The 13,932-nt window shown below is 36.1% G+C and overlaps 1 protein-coding gene across 5 annotated transcripts in view; it reads right to left on the minus strand.

The window, feature by feature from the left end:
• Positions 1-13,932, minus strand: part of LOC127446925 (semaphorin-5B-like) — a 258,511-nt gene that overhangs the window by 18,806 nt on the left and 225,773 nt on the right. For 4 of the 5 annotated variants that reach the window (XM_051708261.1, XM_051708258.1, XM_051708259.1 and 1 more), the window contains 3 exons: positions 11,455-11,680; positions 8,458-8,670; positions 5,653-5,823 (listed from right to left, as the gene is read on the minus strand). In XM_051708261.1, the coding sequence (XP_051564221.1) occupies positions 5,653-5,823; positions 8,458-8,670; positions 11,455-11,680 (610 nt within the window). The remainder of the gene's footprint in view (positions 1-5,652; positions 5,824-8,457; positions 8,671-11,454; positions 11,681-13,932) is intronic. The other variant, XM_051708262.1, reaches the window with a different exon arrangement.

The following is a 13,932-nucleotide window of genomic DNA, read 5'->3' on the forward strand; positions in this document are numbered from 1 at the left end:
TAACCGAGGTGTTACTTGTCATTTAGTAATGAATACTCAAGTGTCTGTTCCTAAATTTTTCCATTCAATCAAACAGATAATTAACAAACATTCACAGACATTCAAAAAATAATTTTCTGGCATTAAATTATTAATCATTGAAATAATAGAGCATAATTGCATACTTAACTAAACAATGTCTTTCACAAACCTTTAGCAGGATAATTCTTTTAATGGCTGGTGCTCATGGTTACTACATGTTTTAAAAGTCTTATCTCTTAACATAAAGTAAGATAATAAATCAAGATAAATATTCAAATTATGTATTTAAAGGACAAGTGCATTGATCTCCACAAGGCTTCAATAGAAAACCAGAGAAAACCATCATGCAGCTATGAGGCCGATTCCACCTATCTGTGTACTTCCGCCCTAGACAGTCCACTCGGTAAATACATTTTTATGTTTCCTCCTTTGCCAATGTTCGGTCTGAACAGAACAGAATGCATGTTAAAGTTAACCACGTGCGGGTGGAGCGAGGGGAGGGCGGAGCAAAATCACACTCGATCTTCTTTCAGTTTCAATGTGAGCACTGAATATGGCGAACCCTGATAGGATTAGAAGCTTGATGGACGAGACACTCATTCTTTTTTTTTTGTTCACTGGATCCATTAAGTTACTCAGAAAAAAAATGCACTTCACATAAAATTAAACACTTCTTGTAAGATTTAAAATCATTGTATTTTGAATTATTTTTTTTCCTCCCCTTTTTCTGCCCAATTTGGAATGCCCAGTTCCCAATGCACTCTAAGTCCTTGTGGTGGCATAGTGACTTGCCTCAATCCAGGTGGCGGAGGACGAATCTCAGTTGCCTCCGTGTCTGAGACCGTCAACCCATGCATCTTATGACGTGGCTTGTTGAGCGCGTTACAACGTTGACATAACGCGTGTGGAGGCTTCACGCCATCCACTGCGGCATCCACGCACAACTCACCATGCGCCCCACCGAGAGTGAACCACATTATAGCGACCATGAGGAGGTTACCCCATGTGACTCTACCCTCATTAGCAAACGGGCCAACTGGTTGCTTAGGAGACCTGGCTGGAGTCACTGTAAAAATTCATTGTAAATAAAAGTGATTTTTCATTAATTAATAATGCGTTAAAATGACCTCACTTTAAAATAATGGTCTAGATCATTAGTAATTCCTTCATGTTTATGTGGTAACACTTGATTCATTACTTATGGGTTACCAAAATTATTAAAAAAGACCTCCAGCAATATCTAACATGCCGAAGTTAATAATTTGTAATGAACAGAAGAGATATCCCAAGGAATATACATCCCTATATTTCTGTAAGGTTAGCTGACTATGATACTCTACCAGATACTATAGCCTTGATTTAGCAAGCTATTACGTTCATAAATTAATTTCAACAAAGAACGCATGTCAGGCGCATGTTTCTCTGAAGGCACATTTCATGATCTTGTTCACAATAAAAACATAATCATTCACATTTTAGACACGTTAATGTTTTGATTAGTAATTAATTAGTAGTTATTTTTTAATAAGCCATAGTTAGTTAATAGTTCTCAATGAGGCAAATCAAATTCAGTAATTCATGATTACCTAAGTCATCAGATAACTGTTAATTACTGATTAGTTAATCGTGTTGCCATATTAGTTAATAGTAGTAACTAAAGTGTTAATGAATGAAGTACTACTCATTTGTCCTGCATTAATTCCTGCATAATTACCTATTAATGATGGACAATTATTATAAAGTGTTATCGACAGAAGACATAGGTCTTGTTTTTAGAGAAAAACAATTAGTGGGGGTTATGCTTACAACAAGAAAAAAAAAATTACTATTTGCTAATGGTATAATATATATATATATATATATATATTCCCCTTTTGAATCAGTTTGTTTTCTTATCCCCTTGGCAAATATGGATGAACGTTACTAAAAGCATAAATGTTCCTAAATTTTGTTACTGATGACGCTACTAACGACAAAATATTTCAAAATAAGAGTTATAAGTGTAATTTCCCTTCTTAAGTAAGTGTATCTTGTTTTTAAAAAGTTTAGATATTTTACTGTAAAACAAGAAAAAAAAGATTTTTCTTATTTTTTGCAATGTAGAATGTGATAGCATGTTGCTTATCTAATGATGCGATGCTCTAACATGGTTGAGGTTTTATATCAGACTCTGAAACAGGGAACAAATGGATGTTTTCAATAAAGATTTCAAGAGAAAACAGCATCGATCAGAGAGTCAAAAGCAATATGGGTGTCACACAGTATTCGTTGAAGCTGCAGGGCTTTTAGGGGGAAAATTGCGATTAATGAGCATGATTCACAAATTGGCACTCTTAATAAATTTTTTAGTTTAGTCTTACAGCAACAGCTGATTTTTATAGGGAGAGACTGAGGTTGTACACAGCATACAACAGAATGTGACAACAGAGCTTTGCAGTGCCACAGTCTCCACACAGACCCAAACTTCCATATGCACACAGCTCACATAAGGTACCATCTGTAGCCTGGAGGACTCCAGAAGCCCCTTTCTGTCTCTGAGGAATTGTATCTGAAGTATAGAGAGCATTACTGACAGTTTTGAAATAGTGTTGTCACGGTACCAAAATTTCAGTAGTCGGTACCGATACCAGTGGAATTTCACGGTTCTTGATACCAATTTCAATACCACAGCAAAAATATGCTAATATGATAATGTGCTGTTGAACACACCAGTTTAGTTTTTTAATTTTTATTTATTTAATAATTATTTTAATAATTATAGCTTAATAATAATTATTATTTTCCAGAACTTTCCAGAACATTTTTTTTAATTTAATTTAATTTCATCATCAAAATGGTGTCTAATTAATAAATTCTTAAAACTTTTAACAAGTGAAAATATAACTTTTCAACAACGTCATTGCTTTTTTTTTTTTTTGCCAAATTTTTATTCAACAGCTGTCTTGCTTATGATATTTTTTATTAATTATTATTATTACAGTGAATATTACATTTTACTATACAGTTGTAATATATTTGTATTCAATTTCAGGCATCTAGATTTTATTTTGAATCGTGCTTTTATTATGACATGTGTTTTTTGACGCAAGCTTTACTTTTGTGGATAAACAGTTCGTCACGGCCCAGTGTGATCATTGAAGACTTTTAAGTCACGTCTGAAATCTCATCTCTTTACACTGGCCTTTGAGGGTGCTTTCACACTCGGTTTGATTGCTTGTACCGAACCTGAGTTCGTTTCCTCCCCCATCCCCCTGCTGGTCTCTGTTCACATCATATTTTTTGGGTCAGAACCCTGGTCTGATTACATCATCAACGTGAGTATAAGCAGAAGCTGTTTACTACTGTAACTACGCAACAACTCAAGAAGACATCAGCATCGTTGTGTTATTAAAGTGTTCATCACTTTGTATTTACTACCAAAACTTTACATACACAAAACGACGATTATGTTTGTCTGCCACGGATGCATTGAATGTGCAATGATGTGAAGAATATTAGCGTTTGTCTGCTGTGAGCCAGTGGATGCGTTGCAAGAGATGTGAAGACTGTGAGCTGCTCTCTGAAGGTGATTTATTTGGACACAAGCTGGTATGAGAAATTCATTAAACCATAATAATTGCAATCGGAAGCCTGCAAAGACGCGAATTATACATCATCAATAAGGGTTCACTTCCACGATTTGGTATGATTGCGTTCATATTAGCAGCAAACCGAACCGGAGTTCACATGAACCGTACCCCAGACCACCTTTTCAAGTGGACTCGGGTGTGGTTCACGGGTGCGCACCAGAGTTTGGAAAACAGCATTCACACCACCCAAACAAACTGAACTTTGATGTCATTCGAACTTGGTGCACACCAAGAGTGCTAGTGTGAAAGCACCCTCTGACAAATGAAATGTAGGACACAGATTTGAAGTGTTTGTATTTTAGACTACTGGTGTTTGTGTATGTGGTAATTGTGAAAAGTTATGTTTAAATGTTATTACTGTGAAGCACTTTGGTCAACTCTGTTGTTTTAAATACGATAAAAATAAAGCTGAGCTGAGATTAAAGCGCAAATGTTGTGATTTTAATTACATACATATGTATTTTACATGTGCTGCATGATTCACAATGGATAAGTGCTCTATTCTGTCATCTCATACAGCGCGAATGATTCTCAATGTCTGTGGAGTTTCTAGTGGATGAGCGGTCGGATTTATTTAAAGTACGCAGCTTGTCCACAGTAAAATTGCAGCCTTTAGCGGTTTAATAAATCACACTAGGATGTCACGATTTTAATTTGATTAATTGTCCATTTCAGTGTATAAGGAGTAACAGAGCACGCATTCAAAATAAGCATGTGAGCATTTTAAAGCAGTCATACTGTGTGCTGGTACCGGATAGAGTCAGTGTTCGGTACTACCAGTACTGCAGAAATACATCATTTTAATTTTAGTATCAACTTGGTACCAAAGTACCGGTACTTTTGACAACACTAGTTTGAAACCATGCAGTGATCATCAGTTAGTCTATGCCACACCAGTGTTGAGAATCGCATGTTTCTGAATGCTGGGTGCTGATAGACAGACGACTCACCGAGAACCAACTATATCTGTATCCTGTGCATACAGACAGGTAGAGTTTCATTTGGAAAACATTAGGTCTTATTCACTAATAGCTGTGTACAAGTGATATTCTTAGAATGTGCACAGAAAAGGTTCTCACGCAAAATTACCGCCCTTTTCACAACAAGTGTGTATGGATATATTCAGGATATTTGTTCTTACTATCATTTTAATATTGATGAATTCAAATAGTTCTAAATAAGCGAGCACGTGCATAAGTAATATGTATAAAAAACACACGAGGTGTGAACGACTGGTTCTGTACTAGAAAGGTTTCATGAAACTTGAATGGAATATTCCAGGTTCAATACAAGTTAAGCTCAATCAACAGCATTTGTGGCATAATGTTGATTACCATAAAAATTAATTTCGGCTTGTTCCTCATTTTCTTAAAAAATAAATAAAAATGCAAATATCGAGGTTACAGTGTGGCACTTACAATGGAAGTGAATGTGGCCAATTTTTGGAGAGTTTTAAACAAGAAATGTGAAGCTTATAATTTTGTAAAAGCACTTACATTAATTCTTCTGTTAAAACTCATGTATTATTTGAGTTGTAAAGTTGTTTAAATCATAATTTTTACAGTCATTTTAGGATTTTAGGTTTTGTTGACATTATATCGTCATGGCACCGAAGTTGTAAAATTGGCTAGAACTTTACACAGAAAAGGTTGTAAACAATTTTATTACACTAAAATCATGTTAGCATGCATATTGTTTACATCTTCTGGCTAAACTTTTGAAACAGTGAGTCTTTTAACACAAAAAAGTGCCTCACTGTCACCCAGATTTTTGCTACTGGAGGGACAAGTCGAAATTAATTATTGTTGTAATCAATATTATGCTACAAATGCTGTCAATTGAGCTTCACTTGTATTGAACCCAGAATATTCCTTTAACATTACTATATTCCATACACAGTTAGGGAATAAGACCCATTGTGAATTTTTAGGACCACATTTCAAAGTGATGAAACACTAAAACATTTTTTTCATTCGTGGTCCTGGATTTGAGTTGATCTTACCATCACAAGTGTGCGTGTTGCAAAGGGCCTCCTCTGTATGCAGGCCGATGCAGATGTCCCCTCCACTGGCAGGGGCCGGGCTGGTGCATTTGCGCGTTCGTTGGTAGTGCCCGCTTCCACAGGGCACTGAACACTGTGACCATGATGACCAGCAAGACCAGGCACCGTTAACTGCACAAACCAAACACGAACAAACAAATACGACATACAAAGACAAACATAAAACAATCAGGCAAGCAGGGGAGCACAATTATACAAGCATCAGATAAGCGAATGCAGCACAAGCGGCGATGCAAACATGACATACAAACACAAACACCATCAATCAAACAGGCAAACACACAAAACAAACCAAAACAGGGACATGATTGGAAATTCTCGCAAGGCAGACAAGGCAAGCAAACATCTGTTATGGGATGTGATGGAGATCCAGTGTTCGAGACACTATGTCGCATGGGTCTGTTCTGAGCTCCAAACAGTTTTATTTGACCCATATACTGTAGCTCCTTTCCCAACACTTGAGACTTGTTTTTACAGCAAAAGCCAGCTGTTCACTCCCTTGGCTTTCCCTGCTAAAAAGACCAGCTTAAACTTCCATGCTGGTCTAAGCTGGGTTTATGCTAGTTAGTGCTGGTTTGGTGCTGGCATAACTGGTGGACCAGTAGAACCTTGCCTTTCACCAGCTAAACTTAGTTGAAGAAGCTGGTTGATCAGCGTGGTCTGTCTGCTGAAGCTATTTAAAAAAAGAAGTCTTGCTTGTTAAGCTAGTTAAATAGACTGGTGACACCCCTGCTAAAAATAATAATAATAAAAAATAGCTGAAATCAGCCTATGCTGATTAGCTGACCTCAGTTTGTCCCCCAGTTGTTTCTGGTCTATTAACTAGTTTTAGTGGGGTTTTGTGTACTTTTAAGCTGGTCAGGCTGGTCTGTTGACTGGTTTTAGATGGGTTTTGGGTACATTTAAGCTGGTCAGGCTGAGAGACCAACTTGCTGACCATATAAATCAGCTGAGCACCAGCTTGACCAGCCTGGGAGACCAGGTTGACCACCAGTTTAAACCAAGACTACCAACTTAAACCAGCTAAGGCCAGTTAAGGGTTAAAGGTGGCTCTGTCTCTCTGCACTACAAAGCACTGTTAAACTCTAGTGGATTAGTATGTGTGTAGTGGGGCATGAATTCTGTGTGAAGGCAGGCCTATTGCAATTGGGTTCAGCAACTTTTCGGGTGGCGGACTCTGGGGTCAAAATGATGATTAAAATGGTTGCAGATGTGACTGATGTAAGAGCTGTGGTTTAATCCATGTCCCCCCCCCCTCCCTTTCCACCCTGCTATTTCAATCTTATTCTCCCTTTTCGTCTGAGTGGAAAAAGCAAAGTGAATGTTTTGGCTGAAGGTAATCTATTACACTCGCAAAGAGATTAAAGTGAGCAATGCATTGGCAAGTGACTGCCAATAGCCTATGTCTAAAGAAACTCATAACTTTCTGTTGAGAACTTCCAGGGTGATTGTTCAGATTTATGTCTATGTGTGATCCTTCAAAGGTGAAGTCTGCCATTTTTAGATGTTACAACACTTTTTCAAATCTTATGTGGGCTCTTTTGGCTTGTACCACAAAGCAACCATTTAGCAATCACCTATAACACCATAGCAACCACCTAGCAATGCCCTAGCAATCGTATAGTAATGCCCCGGTAACCAGTCAAAATACACTAGCAATGTGGTGGCTAATTTTGTCAAGCACCCCTCACATTTTCTACAGAAAATTTAAAAATCCAGTTATTTTTGCAATTCTGTTAAATGCTGCTACATTACACACTTCACCTTTGAAGTAGGCAAAAAAACAGTAACTGGTGCTAGCTGTAAATATCATTCTGAGATGCTGTGATTTCGAAAACAGGAAAGAGTTTTTGGTTTAACCTTGGGATTACATTTGTTTGGAATGATGGTGAAATCTCTTATTTTAAAAACAGCAGGTCCCAGTGGGGCTTCTCAGCTTTCCATTAGCTAATGAAATCAGCAATACACTTCACACTCTCTAATGGACGCAGTGGCTTTCCCATTATGTTGAGCAGCTACCTTGATTATGAGCATATGTGGGTATTAATCTTACACTGGACTGACATAAATTATATTCTCTCTTAACAACACACTGGCAACTGACTATCAACCTGACAGCCTGAATGTCAATACAGTACAATACAACCTAATGTATATTTTATATATACAAAAAAAAAATGTGTTGTGTAAATCTGATGTTTATTGTAAATTGGTATATGTTTCATCACTGTCATGACTGCTATGTTGCTCGGAACTGCACCCAAGACTTTCACCCAATATTGCACTTGTGTATATGGTTGTGTGACAATAAAAGTGATTTGATTTTGATTTGATGTGTGAGTCTATTCATGCAACTATTTGTAAGTCTGGGATTTTCATCCGGGGGTCCACAAATGTACTGCAGGGGGTCCGTGGACTAATGTATTCAACACATAGAAATTTCTTTTAAAAATTCTCTATATTTTAAAATGTATTGAATTTCTAAATGTTGTTTCTAAATGTATAAAGTTGTTCTTGTTGTAAAAAAACCCAACCTTTTAAATAATCTTTAATTAAACAATTGCTTCTATAGAGTGTAAAACAATAAAAAACCAAATGTAACTCCCTCTTTGTTGGACAATTCATTAACACTATGAATCAAGGACATGACAAAAGAGGTAACGGTGGTTTAAAAAAAAAAAAAAAAACTATTGTATTTTCATTCATATTTTTTTCTGCATGTGAGTCTACATAAACGTGTGTTACCTGGACAGGGCTGGGGATTGCAGTCCTGATATTCTACTGGAGAGCCCCGGCAAACGGTGGGAACACTTTTGCCTTCTGTGCTGGTGCAGGTGCGTTTGCGAGTGCGGTAGCCTTTGGCACAATCCTGAGTGCAAGCTGACCACATCTCCCACGATGACCAGCCAGAGCCTGTCATTCGAACACCAGGCATCCTGAGAAGCTCCTCAACTAGAACTGCAAACACATACAATCCACATATTACTGTGGCATGTTAAAGCACAGTCTGTTCCTTGACCATCTGATGCGTAATACAAACATAAACAGCAATAGCTGTGAAAAAATTGGCAGTTCCAATCTGATTGGCTGGATTTACTCAACTTTGGGAGTTGGAGTGCACAAATCTGCCTGGAAACAAAGTTGCGATTAGAAGTTACAAAAGTTTCAAAAGACTGCCAGGTTTGAGGCATCAAATCTTAAAAATAAATAAAATTCTCAAGAGTTTTAATTGAGGCACTTAATAGCTAATAAACTAAATATCTACAAGCAAAACTGTATATTCTGTATATTCTGAGTTATATCTGTGAAATAATCGGCACTTATTACTTTAGGACAAACAGAAATTGTGAAATAATTGGCATTTATTACTTTAGGACAAACAGAAATTCTGATTACTAAGTACACACATTTCCAACAATATCTTGGTGTTTTTAGTATAGTCGGGCACAGACCAACATTGCTGTGACATTTTTTTATTAATTTTTTCTACGCTGGTCAATTATTGTGGTATCAACTACTTCAGAAAAAATCCGAAAGCATAGCGAACTGTGCTAGGTCACTTTACATGTAGGTAAGATGAACTCTTCCAGTCTAAATATGCAATTCTCGGCCAGAATAAGCTGCAAAGTGAGTCAGGCTTTATCAAAAGTCTGGCTAGAAGAGACTATTGTGATCCAGACAATGTCAATATGATTATGGTTTGTGGACTGACACAAAAAATCAGATAGTTTAATACCCAATGGGAAATGGATTGGGACATTGGGAGATAGATGCCTTGTGGTTGGAGTTCTTCCAGCCTGATCTCATAAAAATTAAATTTTCGCTGCAGTTAAATGGTGTCGTAATCAGTCCAGGGTTTTTAAGGTGAATGTTAGAATTTAATGAGGTTTTAAAGAGTAAAACGTACCTCCCTAACCTAAAACTTTAACCTAAACCTTATCAATATTGTCCTAAAAGCAAATGAGAGGTAAAATAAAACAGACATCCTTAACCTAAAGCAACCAACCATTTTCTAAAGCAACCACGTCATTTCATTTCGCTTCCATGACACTTTTGGCTCGTGTCAGTTTATGTGCTTAGCTGGGCTTGAGTCTTGGTGTTCTGTGTCCAAAGTCCAACACTCTTTTAGATGAGCTACCGTGCAAGCTAATTACATTGGAATAAGTGTGTTAATGTAGGTGGGTCTATATTACAAGCGTTAAAATATATCGTTTTTCAAATGATGCCTTGGAGTAAAAGTGTTTCAAAATCACAACATAGCAGTGTGTGAGTAATAGAGTGAAAAATAAGTGTTTAGAAAGTCATAATCAGCCATTGTACTCGTAATTTGTCTAAAAGTCAATAAGACGCACAGTTGTTGTAGAGCCTCTAGTCTTAATTTCACAAGAAAACAGCGGCAAAATGTAGAATATGGCACGCAAAACTCAGTTTGCAAAAATGTAATTACAGTAATGTTCTATGAGACTAGCTTGAGTTCTTCTGTTTCTGGGTTCATACTTTTGCAAAAACAGTTCATCCTACTAGTTTAAACTGGTAAAGAAACCAACAAACACTCTGTTTTAATACTTTTACTGTTGAACCTGCAATCCAAGGAAATCACTTCCAGGAGTATCTAACCAATGCCCATTTCACCCAACTTGGGATTCAAACATTCACTGAGCTCAAATCTATGTTGCTACATGGGTTAGGACAGTAAACACATCTTACTAATAAATATATGACATTATTGCAGGGTGACAGCCATAATGTCTTGTATCATTATTTTTTTCACAGATTTTTTTTTTTTTTAGCTCACTGAAACTTATAATCTTAAATTTATTGGAATGCCAATTCCAAGAGTGGCCTTTTCCAGAGTTATTCAAGGTTAGCCAAGAAGACACCATGTCAAGCTGTGTTTTACAACTTTTGAGACAGAACATTCTGGTCACAGCAACCGACACAAGGTAATTTCTGACACTCTACTGCTCCTAATGAATTCTGTGTGCACTGCTGAGCGGTTGACCTCCCCGGAGTCCAGACAGGAAGTTACAGTTAATCAATGTGGTGGCCAACATGCGTAAAGTGGGCGAGTATTGAACTTTGACTCCTAACTGTCAGTGAGCAGCAGTATCGGCTAAAGACAGAATGCTTCATATTTACAAGCACAGACAAACAATACTTGCACTCAGGAAACACTGACTAATGTTATCTATCTCGTTTATGTTCTATGGGGGACAGGGCTTTCTCTTCTTATGCCCCAAAATTGTGAAACTCGCGAAATCTAATCTTAAAACTTTTTTTTACTTGTATTTTGCATTATTAATGATATTTTAAATATAAATGTTTATATTGTGTATATTTAAAATGTTTACATATTTAGATTTTACTACGTAAAGCGTTTTCAGAAGCTACCTTTAAAGGTGCTACAGTTTATAATTGTTTTTATTATTTATTATTATACAATAACTGAGAATTTCAAACTAGGAAATGGAGACAATGTTTACCACTCACGTAACACTCTGTATTCTACTGAAGTCAGGTCTGTGAATAGCCCCTGAAGAATTGGCGCTTTAGAACTCAACAGCAGTGATATTTGGATTGCTTTTGTGGAAAGTCAGCCTCTAGAGAGTTGCTTTAAAGAGCTGCTCCTTGGAATAATGTGTCAATATGCCCCTTCTTTTCCCCAGTGCGTCCTTTTCGAGTAGGTTGCAGCTACAATTAATGCTCATTAGGTGCGTGTACAAAAAGAATCTATACACTCACAGTCTGTTTCGCAGGTTACTGTCCCATCGTTTGGACAGAAACGTGTCTCAACCTTGCGTTTGCCCAGTTGGAGCTCATGAGGGTCAGCCAGTTGAGCCCGGCAGATGTAGCGTACCCTCTGCTCCTGCCGTGCCCCAGCCTGGGTGAAGTTCACCGGTACCCAGGGAGTCCATGGGGTGTTTCGGCGTACCTCTGGACAGGACTCCAGGTTGCACGCCTGGTACTCCTGCATTGGGGAGATGATTGACAAGAGTACAATCTGAAACACTGATGACATCATCTATCCTGTCTACACAGGACAGCCACTTCACTTTAGGACTGCAACTAATGATTATTTTGATAATCGACTAATCTAACTATTAATAGAACAATTATTCGACTATTCGGGCAATTATTGCAACGACTAATCATTAGCTCTTAACTGACTATTCAGGCTGTGCTCCAACTTAAAAGGTTGTATTAAAAGTGCTTGCTAACAATTAAGCAGACAAAACCATCTTTTAAAAATACCTCTAAATGACATTCACTGAATTAAAGATAAAAATATATATTAAGTTTAATTCAGTAAAAAATTCACTGCAAAATATCCTATTGTTATCAAGTGTGTTTGTCTTGTTTTCCATTTAAAATAGTCTAAAAATAAATTTACTTGAGAAGCAACATATAAGATATTTAGACTTGCTTTAAGAGAATATAAGTGTATTTTGTATTTAAGTGTACTTTTTCACTTGGTTATACTTCTGCGAGTGCAGTAAAGACAAAATATACTTATATTCAAGATCTATTCTCTAAAAGCAAGTCTTAATATCTTATATGCTGCTTCTCAGGTGAATGCATCTTTTTTTAAAGGATTTTTAGATATTTTAAAATATTTGTATTTTTAATATTATATTCAACATTCTCAGATAAAAAAAAAAAAAATTATTCTGCAGTATAGCTGCTAAAGTAAATGTACATTGTTTTAAAGGAGTTTTAGATATTTATATTAGAAAACAAGCCAAAACAAAAACATTCTTTGTGATCTACATCACCTGAAGCTTTTTGGAAAGTTTAGATTGCATCTGGACTATGAGATATGTTTTCTTCCTTTCCTCAGTCAGGCGTGAGCTGCAGTGCTGCTCAATCATTAGAGATTCGTATGATCTTATGTTACGTTAAATGACATGAGAGATTTTTTTGTCTACAGTTTTTTTATTACGTCAACTAATCGTTTCAGCCCTACCAAAAAAACTGAATTTAAAAATGTACTCCATTTCAATTCAGAGTAGAATTTGAATTGAATTGGCCTCTCCACAGGATGCTGAATTGGAATTTGAGCTTCAATTATGAAATTCATCATAGTGACATACGACTCCATTTTTCATCATTTCTTTGGCCAAAAATTTATAGTTTACTTATTAATACATTAATACAATCCATTTTTTCCTCAACTGATTAGACATTTTTCTTAAAACTTAGTTCAATACTGTCCTATAATTATATTGAACAATTATTACGGCCATCAAAACAGCTCCACAAAATATCCACCTCATTGTTTTCAGGTAACTTTATAAAAGTAAATATTGACATAAATACTTGAATCTTTTGATTATACATCATATTGAGCTACAGTATAATCACACTTGTACTACCCCAAGTGCATTTATGCATGTGTTTTCCCATGGTCCATTAAATGAAAGTTAATTATTCAATATAATGAAAAATATATTCATTTCTATTGGTGGCATTTTAAACACTAATTATTAATATCATCTAATGTTTCTGGAAATACCCCATTTGTTGTGTGAATGATAACAAGTAATTATTAATTCATAATATACAATTACTATAAAATGATACATTTGTAATATTTATATATATATAAAAAAACAAAAAAACGTATTTGTTAAATTGTTAAATGTACACTTACAGCAGTTATTTAATTTAATTTAACTCTACGTCCTCAAATCAAACTTGAATTACAAATTGCATCCTGTTTCCTACCTCGATTTTAATTGGAATTTAAAATCCACTCTCAATTAAATTTTGAATGGTGCTAAATACTCCTTCCTAAGATTCACAAGATGCTCCACGAGCCAGCATTCATGTGCCATCACGGCGAACAGATCATAAAATGTAATGCTCCTTGCTATACAGCCAGTGGGGTGTTACAGTTCTTTGCATGGTTAATTTGAGTCCTAATTAAGTCAATTAGATTTGAATTAATTGCAGCTCTTGAGAGAGTCAGAGAGCATACTTTGAGAACAACAATCTGTCAGATTTAAAACGTAAGAGCACAAGAGCATCAATACCGAAACGGAATGCTGTTCCAACTGATTGATTGAATTGTCTCAATCAGAGTCTAGTAATACTTTTTTACTGTTTTATAAAAAAGATATATTAGAGTACATCTTTTATAAAATACATGGCAACAAATGACCATACTTACAAAACTTAAACAAATTCTATGGATTTTGTACAGGCATGTATGTTTTTGGT

Source organism: Myxocyprinus asiaticus, chromosome 10, assembly GCF_019703515.2.
Source record: "Myxocyprinus asiaticus isolate MX2 ecotype Aquarium Trade chromosome 10, UBuf_Myxa_2, whole genome shotgun sequence".
NCBI classification, from domain to species: Eukaryota; Metazoa; Chordata; class Actinopteri; order Cypriniformes; family Catostomidae; genus Myxocyprinus; species Myxocyprinus asiaticus.